The following is a 19,179-nucleotide window of genomic DNA, read 5'->3' as shown; positions in this document are numbered from 1 at the left end:
ACAAAGTATCACAGTTAGCGACCACTGCTCTGGACCGTGTCCAAGTTCGATCGCTTCAATTCCTTCACTTCTGTCCTTTCTTCGAATCGGGTCGATTGCTTCTGTGCTCGTCGATGTCGAGCCTCGCGTAAAATTTTTATTCCCGCTTGGAAAAGCATCGCAACTCGCCTGAACCCGCTTTTTATAGACTCGGGCGACGACTGTCTTCGTGCAGAAGTTGAAACGGAAAGCCTCGGGAGCTGAAATCCGCTTTGGATGGATTAGCGCAACGGGACGTCGGAAATAAGTCGCCTTCCGGTTTCGCGGAGCATCCAGTGAACCGCGTACCCTCGGTTTCCAAACCCGTGAAGAGAATTTATCCACGCGATGGTAATTAACCCGTAAACGCCTCCTCAATAGTCGAAAATGAAAACTTTGATTATCTTACGACAATAAGACATTTGTAAAGTTTTTTCTATTCATTTAAACATTCTTCATCCATAAATCAATGAATCTAAAATGGAGATCCTAATCCTATTGAATTGTACGCATTGGTATGTAATAACGGATGCAAGTGAATGAATGTTACATTCTTGAGGTTGTTCGCTACGTGAATGTTCAATTGAATAAATTTACGCTTCTCTTGTAAATGCATGTAGGTTAATATTATCCTCGATGAGGGCAGTATCCATCCACAGTGAATAATTTTAAATAGATCATTATTGCCTCATCAGTGATACGAACAAACCTGAATACACTAAATCCATACAATCCAGTAAAATCAGGACATCCATTCTAATTCCCCAATTAATAAATAAAGAATTCTCGAGCTCCTGGCGTATGTTAATTTCATTTTAAAATAATTCCAGCGGTTTCCCTCGAAAAGCAAAGAATGCCCACGCGTGTCAGGGAAGTGGTTCGTAGAGTTAATGCACGGCGAATCGCAACGATAATTATCGAGGCGGGTTGTTGTTAGAGATTATCGGGGGTATTTTCGGTAGGCTGCGATCGATGGAGCACCGATAATGAAATTCCGATAACCGCGACGCCAGAAAATGCCACGTCGCGACTCGTCCGGTTTTTGTGTTCCCCGATTCGTGTCGACGACCCGCCACGAAATTCCTGCGAGCAATTATCGCAGCCGTGGATCGATTCCCGAGATAAATCCAGCCTCCTATTCTCGTCGATTCCATCGAGAGAGAGAGGATAGAGCTCCGTTCGCGTGGAGTCCAGCCACGCTTTTACCAGCAATTTTATGGAACCTCTTAAAATCTCGTTTAACCGAATCGCCTCCGATGGGTCACGTTGAAACGTCCACGCGGTAACGATATTACTTCAAGATGTTTCGGTCAAAAATGATAACAGTTCAGATCGTCCCATAACTTTGAAAACTTCAAATTTTCTGGTACATTTTCCCCTTAATTTTCCTTCATTTTCTGCTACATTTCCCTTTAATATGAGGCGTAATTATAGAGAAATGTACCAGGAAATGTCACAGAAATGAAGGGAAATTAAAGAGAAATGTGCAAGGAAATGAAGGGAAATTAAAGGGAAGTGTGCTAGGAAATGAAGGGGAATTAAAGAAAAAATGTCCACGATGCCGTATATTACGTCATTCTTCATGAGTTATTAGGAGATGTTCAACCTATACTAAATGGTATGTCGGGCCGGTTGCCACCTCGTAAGCGCGGAGGTACCCCTGCGATGCGACAACCTATTCCAGCCAGTTTGTCAGTTCGGTTGCCATCTCGTAGGCGCAAATGTGCCCCTTGTATGCGGCAACCTACACTAGCTGGTTTGTCGGTTCGGTTGCCATTTCGTAGGCGCAATGTTGCACCCGGTATGCGGCAACCAATACTGGCCGTTTTGTTAGTTCGGTTGTCACCTTGTAGGCGCTGAGATGTCCGGAGGGCCCAGAAGTCGATGACTTTGCTAGAGGTACCAGACGAGCGATAAAATTCGTGCTACGCAAAACGGTTGGAGCGTTAAGTGTCCCGAGCAACGTGGACAGGAGCCAATTAGGTTGTTCGTTGGCAAATGGGACGAGTTAAAAGGCGATTTGTCTCGTTCCCCGTGCACACAGCCTGTTTTTCTCCTTACCAGCCTCCCTGCTTGTTTTCCACGAGCACCTCGGATTTGTAAGCTTCGTTACGAGATTTCGAAAGCATTCGTCTTCATCATCGTTGTCTTACCCTCGTTGTCCTTGTTTTCCCAGTATTAAGAACTCCTTTAGACATTCTTCAATCTTTTCGCGAGGAAGACAGGAATACTCTCTTTGCAGACTCGTAATTAGGACTGAATTTTTGAGATCTCTTAAATCTAAAAAATAATATATTGTGTATGAGAGAAGGTATTAATTGAGACGAAAGGGGTTTAAACGGAGATCACTTCTGAATATGCGCCGTTTATCGTTTGAAATTAGCTGGGAAATCAAGCATTCTAATCGTAATGTATAAAGTGTGTGTTGTGTAAACCAATTCTTACGACAATGACTATAGTAACTAGCACCGCGCAATCTCAATTACAACACGCACCTATGCGTATTGCATTCCCTTGGTTTATTTTAAAAGTTCCCAGCAGAATGGGAGTTCACTTTCTCGATTCAAAAAAACAAAATCTGAAACACTCTTTATCCTTGACTTGAGATGTTCCTCTGATAATCACGATGATCGGACGCGAGTAGAATGTGTCTTTAGAAGCCCATTCGAGCTTTCGCGAACGCTAGATTTATACGAGCGGCTAAAAGTCTGGCGAAAGTTTCGGACTAATAAACCCCACTGGCGTCCCTGGCTGAGACTCCAACGAGCCCTGGGTGCAAAGTAGACGAGCTCTTCTCATCCTCCGCTGTATAAAACAGCGCCAACAGACTCCGCGCCACTAATGCGGTGGATCCTCGAACCGACGAAGCCCGGGCCCGAACTTGCTCCTCTCGACGGCGTGAAACTTTTGAATCTGCTCTTTGAATATTTACCAAGCTTCCACTCCGAAATTCATCCCCGTCGGAGTCGTCGTTTCCATCCGTTGGAGCGTGCTACCGCGTTGGGAGGCCTCTTCCTCGTTGGGAGATTGACGAAAACGATCGTTAAACTCGCAGTTTTATGCAAAATGCTGGAATTTCCTACGTTGCAAATAGGACCGCGATGAGAATTATTTTATTGTAGGAACGAGATAGATTCGATTCCTCGCTGCAGTTAATTTTCTGTCTCTGCTGAATCGAGCTTATGTTTTCCTTAGATCATAGTTTCCTGTACCAAAGAACCGTCAAATCTAAAGAAACGAACTCTACATCGTCTGGACCAATTTCCCAACAACGTCGACGCAAACAAAGCTACAAAATTTCCGCATCGATTTCGAATTCATTGGTGCGAGGGACAGCTGGACGACGAATGCAAAACTTTTTAATTCAGCTTGTGAATATTTACCGAGCAGGCCGCGTTTAAATTCATCCGCGTCCACGATGCTCGGATCGCGAACGGCACGCGCGAACGCGGCCAGCCCGCAGCCTGGATTCCGTTGAATCTCATTGGCCCTTCAACGGAGGATCCTTTGCTTTGTCCGTGAAGTTAACTTCACGTTTTCAGCGTCGCGGAATCCACGGTACGCCCGCGGTTGCGGTTTCCAATTCCTGGGAACGTTCGCGCGCATTCAACCGCGTGCCGCCATTGTTCGCGAAGCGAGGCGAAGCGAGGCGAGCGACGAAGCAGCAGGAAATGAAATCAAAGTACGGATAATTTTGGCTCCGCTTCGAAAGTTACATCATATTCTCCGTTTTTGGTACATATATATATATCTTCCCATCGGCGTAAATTAATCAAATATTCCTTAGAGGAATTCCAGTATTAACTTTGTGAGAATGGAACAAGCTCTGATGAGATTTCTACACCTTTGTTGTTCTGATTTAAACATGTCAATTGTAAGTTTTGAATAGTACTTGTGCAGTGTTTTTATTGTGTAATTGTATTCGAGGGTAAGGAGGGGCTATTTGGAAGGTTCGATGGAAGGTGGAAGATTCCCGAGGACACCTGGCGAGCCAGCCTAATTCCCGACGAGCGACGATAGATCGGATTGCAGAAAATACTGTTGAATCCCTAGAAGAAGTTCGGTCTTTTGTCGAGCGTGATCGATTTCCTCCCATTATACGTCAAGATCCTCGCCTCCGCGACGAGGAACTTGTTCTCGAAAGCCGCAAGTTTTAAAATTCTTCAAGCACGGCCTAGGGAGACCTCTTGGATATCGACGAGAATATAATGCACCTTGTTGATCCTTTTTACGAGGTCTCGGAGCGAGGAGTCGTCCGAGTAAAAGGCGGTTCCTCGAGTGCAGAGGCGTCCTGCTGCAAATACGCTTCTTCCTTCACCTCCTTCCTCGTCGCTGTTCTTTCCTTTTTATCGAACTCTTGCGAGCCGATTCCAATTTTTCCTACGCTCTGCTCGCAAAAATTCAACGAAACGAAGACTTTGCATTTGAAAAATTCGTGCCAAACTACGGGTAACGTTGCAATCTAACAAAAATTATTCTTCAAAGGCCAACAAAGGCTTCCGCCTTTAACGATACTGTAAAGAGAAATAGTGAAACGTTCCTTAGACGGCCGTAAAAAAATGTTGAACCGTAATCGATCGCTCTGTGCTCGAAGCGATGAAATACCAAACGTTCCCCAACATTGATCCGGCGACGTCTATTCATTCCTCGTTAAATGGGGAATATCTATCTCGGTCCCCGTTTGTTTATTTATCGACGTCGGCGGCGTCTCGCGAGCCGATTTTCACTCTCCGGAACGATGAAATCTCGTTTCGCGTCGCGCTTCCGCGCTGCAGCTAAAGTTAAAAGCTTTTGGCGTAGTGGGGCCCCATCGTTTCGGTCAGGATATTGGTTGGCCAGTGTATATCCGGCGTCACCGGCTAAACTGACGTCGACAGGCGTCGCCGATAGACGCTGGACCGCTGGTCGATGACTGCACCACCCTCTAGTCATATTTCATCACCTTTTTATCGCCGAGTCAGTTCTGGATTAGATTTCAAACTGGGTAGTAGGTACTAGATGTCGAGGGACTATGAAGATTTGTTGTAGACTAAATTGTTCTCCATCAACAGGCGGAGCAGTGATCACAGCGGCACCCACGAACCAAACGAAACTGGAGGGTGAAAAGGTGCAATTCTCTTGCGAGGCGAAGGCTCTCCCAGGCAATGTGACCGTGCGTTGGTTCCGCGAAGGCGCACCAGTCACGGAGGTCTCCGCTCTGGACACAAGGGTGTCCATCAAGGCGGACGGCAGCCTCGTCATCAATCCCGTCAGCGCCGATGACTCTGGCCAGTACCTCTGCGAAGTGACGAATGGTATCGGAGACCCGCAAAGCGCCAGTGCTTATCTCAACGTGGAATGTAAGTTCCAACATTTTTTATATAATCTCGTGCTAACCAGAGTTGTTATAAAACCTCTGAAATTAAATACAATTCCGTGTATGTTTCCTATGTCCCTTTCAGTGTCCATTCAAACACCTCTCAACCACCCCAACTAATTATATTTCCTCAAAGAAACAATAATATTCACAGGGATATCGATATTTTCAGATCCAGCAAAGGTGACTTTCACCCCAACTGTTCAATACCTGCCCTTCCGTTTGGCAGGGGTGGTCCAGTGTTACATAAAGGCCAACCCACCCCTTCAGTACGTGACCTGGACGAAGGACAAGCGGCTGCTCGAGCCTTATCAGACGAAGGATATCGTCGTCATGAACAATGGCTCCCTGCTGTTTACACGGGTGAACGAGAATCACCAAGGCAGATACACGTGCACGCCCTACAACGCCCAGGGCACGCAGGGCAGCTCGGGTCCCATGGAGGTCCTCGTGCGAAACCCACCTGTGTTCACCCTCGAGCCGGATCCAGTTTATCAGAAGAAGGTCGGAGAAACCGTCGAGATGCACTGCGACGCTCAAGAGGCCGAGGGCACGCAAAAACCCACCCTGCAATGGCACAGGGTACGCTAACTTCGTTTCCAAAGTAGTAACCTACTTGTCAACGGATCCTGGCGATTTGGTATTCGGGGTGTAACTGAAGCTTTGCATACGTTGACACTTTGGTACCCGAGTCTTTTAGTCGAAAATGTAGCGAATGTCTTACTTAGTCGAGAGCAGAGATGGGCAAATCAAATAGAATTTCTTTCCTGTGTCCTAATTAGGAAACTTTTAATTGTATCGTATGGGGAAAAAATATACTTGAACAAATTAAATGTACACAGTCGAAAGGAAAAAATATATTTTTATCAAACCTATTATACCTGTTTACTGTCTTTGAAATGTATTCTTATCTGGACGAACATTTCGAGCGACGTATCAAAAATGAATGGCTGTCTTGAACAAATGTTACAAATAAATTGGTAAATAATTCATTCTAACTTTATCATCTATCATTCGATTAAAGTTTTACTCACCTCTGGCTCAGAATAGCTTCAACGTGGATCGTATTATGCGCCATTTCATAAAGAATGAAGGAAATGGAATGAACTCAGAAATTTCCATCGTTCGAATGAATTATACAGCATTGGCATCGACAGCTTCAGATATTTTGAGAGCAGCTTCATTTACTAGTAGTCCATCAAATGATCCAGATATTATTATCACTCTACTGGAAATATTCACTGCAGCACTTGAATATTCAATGCCATTTACGCCTCAGGTTATATCGACTCGATATCTACAACCGAACACAATTCAAACATCGATTAATTTATTAATCACACACCTACGTGAACTGTAGACATTAAAATAAGTACATGTTACTAATATTATAACTAATAAAATAAAACTAACTCTATAACTCGATACTTTTCTTAATTTCGATGTTATTCAACACTCACGACACATTACCTTTTACTAAAAAAATTCTGATGCCAATGAGCCCGATCAATTCTCTGAACGATGCCAATTAGACAAAGCAACTTTATTTTTTATTCATTCGAGACACGTGGAAAGCGTCTCGAGTGGAAGCCACGAATGTCGCGACTCGCGTGCACGGTTCGTTGTCCGTTTAGGGCCTCGACTCGCGTTTGTATCGTGATTTCAATTGCGCAGAGGAACGGCATGTCCATACAGCGCAATCGGGCGAAGATCGTCGGTGGCAATTTAACGATCGAGAGCCTTCGACGATCGGACTTCGGCTTCTACCAGTGCATCGCGTCCAATGAGGTGGCGACCATATCAGCCTCCACCCAGCTGATAGTCGAGGGTACGCAACCACACGCCCCCTACAACGTCACTGGGACCGCGACAGAGTTCTCGGTCACGTTGTCCTGGCTGCCAGGGTACTCCGGCGGGCCTGACTACAAGCAAGACTACACCATTTGGTAAGCTTCAAGAGAAAATTCTAATGTTAATAAGGGAGGTTTGTACCTGAGCTGATGGGATGGATGAGGTAAACGAAGGTTATAGAATTATTGAATTATTATAGAATTATTAATCAAATATATTGCTCTATAAGCAAGAAGGTAGGAAACAGAATTTGTATGGATACTCTTGCATGAAATTTGGGGAGCCCTAAAAACAAAGTATCGAATTAGAAACTACATTTAATTATATGAGAGACGAGTAAAATTAACAGTCTGAAGTAAAATAGTAATAAACTTCTAGCTTTCGAATAGAGATTAAAACAATTAAGAAGAAGAGTAGCCCATCCTGAATAAAGATGTACTTGGTTAAAATTGAAAGAAATTGGTCTGGTCCTACGCAGGCACAGAGAAGCGGGCACCTCGGAATGGGCGACGATTCCCGTGACTCCTTCGGGTAGCACAACGGTGACGATCAACAACCTGACACCAGGTACGCTGTACGAGTTCCAAGTAATCGGGAAGAACGCCTTGGGCGATGGGATGCTGAGCAAAAGCATCACCATCAGGACGCTCGGTAACGACCACTTCTTTACTTTCTTAATTTTTTTTTTATCACTGGAATAAGCGTACAAATTATACCACGAGTCCAATCATCCTTTTTATCAACTCTGGATCGGTGACCATCCAAGATTATCTGTTAATGACAACAAATCGAGCCATAGTTGACGAGAATTCATTCGTACATGATAGACGTGATAATTGATCCTTTTCTGTGAGAATTCCATATAGAGAGTATTTCAAAGTCCTTTTCGACAATCACCTGTCTCACTAATATCACCACTAATAGTCCACGTCCGTATTAACCGACTAACTGAATTGCCCTCTGTGCAAAACTCTTTCCTTCTTTTTTCTATCGCTTCGGCCTCGAAGACGTGACACTGACACACTCAGCGACGCCATCCTCGAGCGCCGGTCAAGCTGCAGCCACGGATCAAAGCGGTAAGATCATCGATCGGGATCTACGTAGAAAATTATTGCGTCAGGTGATCAGGAAATTTCTGGCGTTCGTGTAGGAGAAATTGTTTGATAAACTAGTTTGCATTAAATTGTATAAGAAGAAAGTTGTAGCTTTATAAGTATTTTCATGAGAATGTCTGGTAGTTAATGGAACCCCTTACTGCATCCATGCACACGAGTATTCGATATCCACAAAAATTGAACTCACTCTGCCATTAAACGTCCCCGATACTGTATCATTTATCAGACCTGTCGAGCTGTATCGAAACTTTATAATTCTGGAAAAACGCCCGAAGTTTCTCGTTCGCCTGATAATTAGTCGAGCAACCCCTCGTTCGCGAAAGGGAGAAAGAGGCGATCATGGAAGCGTCGAAACAACCAGTTGTCGGGGAGAAGGGGAGGTATGGGGAAATGAAAGCCGCAGCAGGAATCAAAGGGACGATCCGGTATTCGAGCGCGATCGACCATAAAAACCGTCGGGGACCGATGGCTCTTCCCTAAAAGCTGGGCTCGCTTCGCTGACAAAGAATTTCGGTTGAACGATTTCGTAAAGACGCCTCGCCTCGCCTCGCCTCTCTTCTCTCGCGAAGCTCGATGAAACTCTCCTGAAAATACCGATTCCGCGCGAGAAATTCAAAGTTACGTTCAAACTACCCCCTTCGAATAAGGAGTAAGAGAGGGAGGGTTGAGATACGTAGAACGCAGAGAGGATTCTACGAAAAAAAGTAGAACGGCGAAGAGGAAGAGGCGCGCAGCGCGAGAAGAGAAGAGGAACGAAGACTTCCGTCGCGACTTATCGTATCGGAAAACCCATCGAGCCGTTCATTCTGTTTCCGCTTTTATTTCCTTCCCCTCGAATCCGTCGGTTCATTGCCTTCCATTTGTACACACGCCCCGCCACGATTCCTCCCTACACGCCTGTACAGATTTTTATCCGGTTCTCGTCTCCGAGGAGAGAGTCCAGGCTGCATGGGTAGGCGTGGATCGTAGATGGCCGATATTGTAGCGGAATAGGTAACGAAACGAGAGAACGACGTATGGGAATTTGTAGAGGGATGCTTATTCGATTGAACGGTGTTTAAGAGGACGCAGGGAACATTTGGGGTGAAATGTATCGCGAGCCTCTGCTCTAAAGTTTCTTCCTTAAAAGGTGAAGGAGGAGGGTGATTTTTTCAACAGTCTGATTGAGTTGCTTGGCCGCACAGATTTAGCCTTGATGATGGCCAACCCCACTCGTTTTTTTCCCCCAAACATTTCCATATTAATAGGGATCCCAACTAATAATCCGCGGACGCACCCCTACATACCGGATAATCTCGCCCTGCGCGCAAACCTAGGTACACATATTCCAGCGACCTTTCTTCCGCGCGCTTCAATCTCTGCCTTTTTCCGTTCGTATCCGTCGCCGCTGTCCACGCATCAGCGGTCTCGAAACTCGTTAGCCTGCCTCGAGTAACGCGATTACATCCAGCTTAACGAGAATTCCGGTGGATCGGATTCGTGAGGATCTCCTCCTGGGTCCCGTCCGGCTCTCTGCGACCAGTTATTACGACACGACCAACCCCCCCGTTCCATCATCCGTCCATCCAGGGCCGTGGCGAGGCGGAGGCTGCAGGGACACGTGCTCCTGACCGCCATATTGAGGCGCAGACGGACGCCTTAACGCGGTGGGAATTCCCTCTTTGGGAATTTATTGCAAGAGAACGGAGAAGGGTACAAGGGGTTCTTCTGACATTATTAAGGGATATTTGGCATCATTTTGTAGGTTGAATAATATTTCTTTTGTGTTGGTAGAGTGAGTAATGTGGGTGATATTTATTAAGAGAAGGAGGGAGAGGAAAGAAGTAGTATAGAAGATATATATGGTATCTTCTGTATCTAACAAGTATCTACACATCTGTGCAGTGATTATGCAAAATAATTCCATCGTTGCCCCAACGCCAAAGTTCCTAAACACGGCCCTGCCACCACCGCCATCTCGATCCCTGATTTCTCACGTTTGCCATTTTGTTTTCTCTCGTTTCAGACATCTTAGATTATAATACTCTCATATTACCGACCGATTCCATTGGAAACACAGTGTTCCCGCCAATCATCCGCCCGAAAGGTATCGACTTTTCTTTTTTTTTTTGTTTCTTCGCTATTTCACCACTTGCCCTTCCACTTTCTCTTCTCTCACTCTTCCGTACTTTTCGCGAGCTTGCGTTATGTAATACCCGTTTTATTACATTTTGGTTCTTTCAGATCTACCCGTTACGCGTTTAATGGAAGACTTAATTTAGCCTTCACGAACGGACTCCGGACGATTCGCCCCAACCCTCCAAAAACCCCTACTGCTCGCGTATGTCGCGCGGTTCTTCCCTTCAGATCCTTCCTCGCTCAAACATTGCAATATTGGACGGTAAAGCGGAAGAGAAAAGGTCCTTATCGTCGTTTTTCCTCCTCCTTTCGATCTTTTAAGCTTCCTCGAGACTCGAAAATTAAGCATTAAATGTACGATTAAATTGTACAGGAATATTTCAAAAAGAATACAAGTAAACGTTGAAAGCCCAATTTTTCATTTCAACAAACCAAAGCTCTGCCTTCGCAATAGATTCGTGGAACAAAAATGGCGCAGCGAGGGGATCGACGTTTCCACCGGTCCGCGATTAAATATTCCTGGACACGGGGCGAATAATTATGTATATTTTGGACTCGTCCGAAATTATCCCGACGCGGGTTTCCGTTTCCCGTCGGAGACTAATCGAAACGGGAACGCTCGGACAAAAATGGAGTCGAATTAATTGCAGCCACTCGCGGCCGGTCGCGTTGGTAAAAAGCTTTCCGGCGAATACAATAACCGCGTTATTCCCAGGTGGTGCACAGCCACCATCGAGAAGCCATTTATATTTTTATGCTCGATGCGTTGAAAGGGACGCCCAGAAGCGTGAATTATTCCCCTGTTCTCGCATCCCCTAATGCAGTGCCTCCAAACAGGTGTATCGTGGCGCGGTGGGCAGCCATATTGCTCGGAAGTAAAGCCTTCTTTGGGAATTAATTCCGGCGAAATGAACGCGAGTCCTGACTTCTCGTTTTACAGAATTTTTCTGCGTACATCGAACGTGGAGAAAATTTTTGGTTGGAAGTGTTTATAAAGAAATTGTGACAATATTAACAAAATGGCGACTACAAGACGCGCCAGTTTCGATTTTTACTGATACATGCTTTCATGATAAGAACTATCAACAAAAAAAAAGTATTCAATTCTGCCCGAATGTGGCACGTCCGCCCCCCTCGTTTCGCTGTGTTACTATCGCGATGCGAAAAAGGATGGAGAAGCGCTGGTCTAATGCACGCGTCTCTGGTTGGTTGCGCGGTCGACAATTTATTCGGCGCAGCATGCAGGTTGGCGGAAATGAGGTTGACAAATACGGACATTGTAAATACCGCAGAAACGATCGCAGAAATATCGATCAGCGCGACGAGGTGTGTTTTTCCATCGTTACAATTTATCGCATTGTGACCGGGGGTATTGTTTAACGTTCGCAGATAATCGCGAATAATGCCCGGGGAATTTCATCGTGACGGAGAACAACGGCCAACGGTTGCAACGTTTCATCCGTTCTCTGCCTCCATGCTACCTTTTTTGTTGACCGTTTTCAATTAATCCGTAGGGCCAATGCGAAAAATTCTTGACGTTTTCCTTTCGCGCAAACTTTTTGTAATCGCGTTGAAACAATACATGTAAAAAAATGTATGGAAAGTTGTATTCTTGCAAAAAATAATTGCTTTCATTTCTCTGGCCTCTCTTGTGATTTCTCCACTTGCAAATATAACGAATTGGCGAATATATTAATTTTTATAAAATAAAATCTTTGACATTCCTGTGAGCATCGAAATAAAGTGAAAAGTCGCGCCTTGCTCTCGTTTCCTTGGAATAAATTCCCAAAGATGATCTCGCCACGAAGCAATTTGCCTGCCTCGTTAAACGAAACGACGGGAAATAAATCGCGATGCGCGATGACAGTCGACCGTGGAATAATATTGATGCAACGTCTTGATGGAATCGGAGATGCATGATGTCAGCTTCTTTCGTCACCGCTGGCATATATAATGTTACGACCTAATTACTTCCGGCATACATTCGTTAGGCTTATTAACGCCCGCAATCCCAATTCCAAGCGGCGATGTTTCGCCCCCTAACCGCGGAACAAAAACAAGTAAAACTCTTCTCTAGATCAAGATTTCAAGTAACGAATGAGAAGTAAACAACTTTTGGATGCGTTATTTGAAAAATAAAGACTTGGAGGAAATTAGATATTTCATTGATCGTGAGAACAGAAGCTTGTTTATAATCTGTGAAAAGGAGACTTTTTTGTTGATAAAGTTAAGTAAGATCTGTTTATCATTCATAAAGATGATTTATTTATTAGTTAATGAAGGTTCCGTTTCACAGTCGAAGAAGTTGCTAATTTATTCCAAGCCTTTCCTTCTTCAGCTTCAACGAAATAATAATATATTCTACTTTGCGTGTGTTTCTTACCTGAACTGTCCATTTTAATCGACATTAGTCCTGTTGACAATGCTAATGCGATTTAAACCGTCAGGACCGAAGCCAGGTCCGCCAAGGAACCTCACTGTGACGGAGGTCAGTAACGGTTTCCTGATAACCTGGCAAGCTCCTCTCAAGTTCGAGCACCTCATCAAGTACTACACCATCAAGTATAAAACGGACGGACCCTGGAAAACGCTCAACAAGGGACACATCCGACCCGACGAAACCAGCTATTTGGGTAGGTAACCCCTTTGTATATATTCAGTGTCCATTTATAGTTCACTAATTTTTCTTTAAACTCTTTAGAATCACTAACCTAATAACCATCGCTTAACTTTTCCACTATAAAATTCAAATGTCGCGTTAACTAAATATTCATTTTCCCCAATTTTAAACTATTCACTTCCTTCGAGAGTAATTTGAGTTTCCTGTGACGTCTGGTTACGAGAATGATGGCGAACGTTCCACGTTTATCTGTTCCATGACGCGTCCTGGCGAGAACAGTAAAGAATCTGGTCGGTGGTAGGACCTACTATTTCCAAGTGTTCGCCAACTCGGTGACGAACTACGGCGCCAGCGAGCTGGTGAAATTCCCGGTGCCGGCTCGCGTCAAGCACAAGGCGATCACCGCGGGCGTCGTCGGTGGTATACTCTTCTTCATTGTCGCGATCATCCTCAGCATATGCGCGGTGAAGATTTGCAATAAGCGGAAGAGACGAAAACAGGAGAAAGGTAGGAGCTGACCGGGGGACATCGAGACGCCTCGTCGCTTCTTTCTTCGAGTCTGCATCTGGGCTCTCGGGCTTGTCGACCCCCTCCCTCACTTTCTTTCAAACACCTTCCGATATTAATGACTATTTAGCAACTTTCATTTGAATTTCTGGAGGATTTTAATTAGAGAAATTTTTGTTGTATGTTCCTGTGACTTTAAGGCGTCTTTTTTCTTATTTCTTCTTCGAATCAAATACAGTTTTATTATTTAGTATCTTGCAAGAAAGTGTTCGATTGTCTTCTCTAGGAAAAGAAGTTGAGGAAGGGGACGACGACTCGATAACGCAGGTGCCGAGCGAGCACCAGTGAACGTGACCAAATATCAATTTAACATAATTTTGTAACATTGTAGAACTGCTTTCAGCGTATAGTATGGTGGCCTGCCGGGTCACCGACGCCAGGAACGGCGCAGGGCAGGGGCCCCAGGGAACAGTGCCTTTGAAAAAGTGAGTGTCAATCATCGGATCCCTCGTAATCCCCGATACAGGTTCCGAATCGTCTAATTTCTTTCGATCTACCTAAACGGAGATCTCTCAAAGATTAATGATTAATCGAGGACGTAGACCGGGGAGGTCGCACCTGCGCCCACCAGAGATACAAGAAACTCTCATTTCTTCAAAAAAAAAAAAAAGAAAATGAAGTATTTCTCTCTTAAAAGAATATTAATGTTTAGCCTCCTTGTTAAAGTTTTGGGTGGTTCTTCTCGATTACCAATGATGCTAATGAAACTATCTTTACTATAACAATAACTCTGTGACAGTGTGGATAGAGTCAATGAGATAGTTTGATGCACAGCTGACCATTTTCATTTCCTAGATTAAAGGATAGGTGTCAGGGGAGTAGGTGCGACTTCGACAAAATTCAAGTACATCACTTAGGTTTAGCCAGAGCTAGCAATTAAGTCCACTCCACCCCCTCTTACGAGCATTAGGCGACCGAAGCACCGCAAGCATTTACGAAACCTCTCACGAGTAATCGATAGCTGACTAAATATTCGAGCTATTTATACCAGTTTATGCATATACATTTCTATTGTCAACGTGTACGATGATAATCATAATAATCGTGGGTATCGTTCATTCCATAACCGGTCGATCGAGCGTCTCCAGTCCAATGGCGTGAGAACAAACATTTTCTGATCATTAAATGAAAATATATATAAATATCATAGGTGTGTTAATAAACATCGGCTATAGGGGAAGCTTGCCAGGAATCACCTGAAGCCTAGAATCCCTACCTATGTCGCTGACGTACCGAAAGCTTCTCGAGTCGCTCGATCAGGGAGAAACCTAGAAACATCCAACGTGAACAAACTCCACGAAAGTGTAAGTATAGGTTTATGGAACGAACGATACCCTTTCGCGACATCTGTCTTCGAGTAACTTTGAGGGACAGACGGAGAAGATCCTCGAGTATCGAGGATTCCTCTCTCTCCCGTCGTCTCCTCTTTTTTTCACGGAACAGCGTTCTCACTTCCACTTTGATCGTGCGAAAAAAAAGATACTAGAATAAATGGACAAAAGAAGCGAGGGAACGCGTACGAGATAACAGAAAACGAGAAACACGAGAAAAATCTCTTTTGATCTTGCGCCATACATGACAGAACGCGAGCAAACACGTAGAGAATTGGTTTTGCGCAGCGTTCAGCGAACGCAAAACGGCAGACTAAACCGCAGCAGCAGAGGTATTTTGGACGAGGTTGGAGAAACGAGTCGTTTCGATGATCGTGGTAAGAAAACGATCCACCCACGCGCGATGCGAGTCCTTCAGGCACCAGCGAACGATCGAGCGATTCACTAGCGCTCGGCCTGGTCCGCGAACCTCCATAACAGAAATGGGCAAAATTTGTCGAAACGATCCATTTGTCTCGGTACATTCGTGTTCTCGAACAGTACAACTTTCCTGTTTGAAATGTTCTCTTGACAGATATATACATGTATAAATGGATGTTTATCGTAACTCGTTCAGTAAGAGAGAGTACCATCGTATCATGTTGATAACACCTTGGTAACGTAAAACTCTCAGGGGATAAGGCAGATCGCTCTGATGACAATGCAGGACACTCTATTGGTAAATTGTTTATCGAATGAGTGTTCTACGTTGTCGACAGAATGCCCTGTGTTACTTACAGTGTTTTCTATCTTTGCTACTAGGATGTCCTTTTTACATAAACTGAACTTTAAACGGAGTTTGTAAACGTAATGCTCTAGTCTAAACACTCAACTATATGATTAGAAAAATAAAATTACATTCAATCAAATAAACTTTCCATATAATTTACTCTGCGGTGTTTCAATTAGTCGATTAATTGCCAAATAAAATGTTGCCCATCTCTGCTGAATAGTTCTGCTAGAGGATCAAGTGGAATAGCTGGGTTCGCCAAGCTATTCGACCCGCGGTCAGTGTTGGTATTCTCATCCTTGTTGCGGAATAATTTCATTTCATGGGAGCCGGTATTCTACGCGCAACGGAAACTCTGTAAGCCATACTTCTGTAAGCATCACAATAATTGTATCATGATCATTCAAAATTGACCCTTAAACAATTTTTATTTTGGAAGTCGATCTTTCGGGACCAGACCGAGCGCGCTCCGCTCGAATCCTCGCGGCTCGTCTTCCGTCGCGTTGGCGTGCAGCGTCCGTTGACGCGAGCAGATAAGAGAAAAAAACAGAGAGAACAGAGTTGCTAAACGAACCGATAAAACGGTCGAAACGAGAAGTAAACGCTAGTCTCTGGAACAGAGCGAATAAAAAAACACGGTCGCGAGAGAGAGAGCACTGCTCGACGACGTCATCGCATTTCCCAAAGAACCGTACGTATACGTATAATAAAACAAAAATGAGATAAATAAACGAATAAATGAAAAAAAAAAAAGCGAACAAAATATGGGCCCTCGATAATACCGAGGTGTTCCAGCTTTTGAAATCACGCCAAGCGGACTGCACGTGTAGTAGCGGGTGTACTCAGCCGACTATTATGATTTTCCATCGCGGCATCCAAAAGTCCACAATACGACTGCAGTGATGCCTATTCTGGATCGTATGTCGCCTTTGTTTTCCGCGACGAGCCATTTCGTTTGTCGTTCGACGCCCGTTTTTCGCTACCCTTTGTTTTCTGCGCCCACCACCGACGTCCATCTCCTTCTTTTCTTTTCGTTCGTTCACCAACCCCCCAAGTGGGAAAGAAATTTTCCCGCGTAATTCGATCACCGTCCTTCATTTTCATCGACGCTCCCCTCCACCTCCCCCCGCCGCCGCCCCCGCCGCCCTCACCCCGGCCCCCAATCGTTTATGCGTTGTTTTATCGAACATTTCTCGCGGATCGCCGACACGAATCATCCCACCATCAACGGGGCTTATCGCGAGGATGTTCCTCCTATCCGAAAGTCGCGTTCAATCCTTCCTACTGTGATTCTGAACCCTTGAGTGGGGCCAGGAGTTTGCGTTTGATTTTTTGATTGATAGAAGAGATTATGTTATTAAAACGAGCATCAGTTTTTTCTTTGTTTTACCGACTTCGAGTACCTTGATTGAGCATTGTTACAGTTTATGTGGAAATTTTTAATATTATTTAAAAATCAGAGACCCTCAATGTTGACACTTTCCACTGATGTCTATAGAAACTGCCTTCACGAAACAATTTTTTCCTCCAGAAGTATTAAACTCGCGAGCTCTTTCATCTTTTCTTTTTAATCGGGAAAGATCAATCTATCTGAATATATTTAACTTGAATTGCAAATAAGATTCGGCCATGAAAGTAATATTCATGGAATGGAGGATTAAATTGATGCTCCTTCCGTTGAGATATTGTATATAACCGTGTTAAAAGTGTGGAAAATAAAAATTCATCGTGTTTGTTGGGAAGTATTCAGAGCACGTTTGTTAAGGATCACTGCCACTATCGATTTGGTTTCGAATAGAACTGGAAGGACTCCCGATACTCTGTTAATCGTGATATAATTTCGATGCCACGCGAATTTCCATCGTACGCGCGCACCAACTGCCCGCGGCCATAAATTGTTTGTATTAACGTAATTAATGCTCGTTTCATATTTGCGCGGACGATATTAAACCAGCGGCCTACGGGATGCATACATTTGCTAGCGGTTCGAGTGGTTCCGCTCCGTGAACAAATCGTCCAATGATTAATTGAATTTAAGAAGATTTCCCCGTGTCTCTTGCCCAAAAACGACCAGAACTTGAAACATTTTTTTAACGAAAAGTACATGATGTATAAAATTAAAACTTTCTGTGCTCATTGGCATGCTTATGAAGACTTTGCATGAATTTTTCCGTCCACTTGTCTATAATAATAAACGAGTTATGAATAATATAGTAACATTAGTAATACAGAAATTAGTATTTTACGATTTTTTTCACCTGAGACACAAGGAAACTCTTTAACTCAAATTTTCGAAGCGATTTTTTTGTCTATCGTGAAGAGCGTAACATTTAGCATCATCACCTCACATTACTTGCACGACCATTTTAAATTACTTTGAAATAAAAATGCAATCAAACTCGTTCTTTCATTTCGTGAATTTTCGGCATTTAAAAACTAAATATTAGAACCAAGAATGCAAACAATATACCTGCTAAGTAATTCGTTAATTTTATACGAATATGTATAGATTTTATAATTAAATTTCACCCTTTCGTTTCTTCAATTCGTCGAGAATCCGTTATCAGGATAGTCGCAGGGTTTTCGTGTTCCCCATGGCGGTGCTCGATCGATACAAATTTTATTTGTCCATAGAAATAAGAACGGAAACGTCTCTAGCGATTGCAGGACGTTTTCTATTCGTTGAAATTGGTCCCTGTTCCCCAACAACTTATCACCACCCTCGAGATAAGCCCAGTTTTTTCGGTATACACAAGAGATGGTCAAAATCCTCATCGAGACAACAATTTTGAGTAACAAATAAAATGTGAACAACTTTCAAATTAAAAGTGGAGTCATAGCTAATTGAAGAGGTTAATGTTATACACACAATTATTTTTATTTGTCAACTATTATCCCAGTCAAATTATCTTTTACAAGTTCCTACAGTTTTTAATCAAATCCTTGCTATTCAAGCCTTTGTACAGTGTCTTGGTTAGTTTCCTTTTTTAATCTACATATTTCTGAACTAAATAACCAAACTAATTCAGCAACGGAATACCATTTCTTTCCTTTTCTTTGTAAAAAGATCCAGAGTGCAAAGGGTTGAATACTGGAATCGGCCCGTGTCCCAAAACAACCCATCCCCGCCCCAAGATGAATCCTGTTTTTTCGGTGTACGCCAGTAATGTGAAAAACTCGAACCAAACAAGTGACAAACGATAAAATAAATCAAGAATATTATCGATAATCGATTTAATGAATAAAACTCCATTCCATCCTGAACGAATAGAAATGTTGATCGACTATTTTGACTGACAAACAAAATTGATTAAAAAAAAAAATGTTTGACACGTTACTGGTGCTGGATCCTCGCGCAAACATGTATGCGTGTCTTCCGCGCTTATATCCCGAGCGTTTTCACGAAACGAGCCGATAATGCACGTTTATACCTA

The 19,179-nt window shown here is 43.7% G+C and overlaps 1 protein-coding gene across 1 annotated transcript in view; it reads left to right on the top strand.

Moving 5' to 3' along the window:
- LOC128889819 (protein turtle) overlaps positions 1-19,179 on the top strand; it is a 66,014-nt gene that overhangs the window by 30,639 nt on the left and 16,196 nt on the right. Inside the window, exons 6-14 of the mRNA XM_054147823.1 lie at positions 5,070-5,357; positions 5,547-5,956; positions 7,049-7,320; positions 7,704-7,876; positions 8,233-8,301; positions 10,346-10,426; positions 12,906-13,091; positions 13,358-13,585; positions 13,977-14,070. Coding sequence (XP_054003798.1) covers positions 5,070-5,357; positions 5,547-5,956; positions 7,049-7,320; positions 7,704-7,876; positions 8,233-8,301; positions 10,346-10,426; positions 12,906-13,091; positions 13,358-13,585; positions 13,977-14,070 — 1,801 coding nt within the window. The remainder of the gene's footprint in view (positions 1-5,069; positions 5,358-5,546; positions 5,957-7,048; positions 7,321-7,703; positions 7,877-8,232; positions 8,302-10,345; positions 10,427-12,905; positions 13,092-13,357; positions 13,586-13,976; positions 14,071-19,179) is intronic.

This window comes from Hylaeus anthracinus, unplaced genomic scaffold (genome assembly GCF_026225885.1).
Source record: "Hylaeus anthracinus isolate JK02 unplaced genomic scaffold, UHH_iyHylAnth1.0_haploid 11997, whole genome shotgun sequence".
NCBI classification, from domain to species: Eukaryota; Metazoa; Arthropoda; class Insecta; order Hymenoptera; family Colletidae; genus Hylaeus; species Hylaeus anthracinus.
This window is presented reverse-complemented; position numbering and strand designations above follow the sequence as displayed.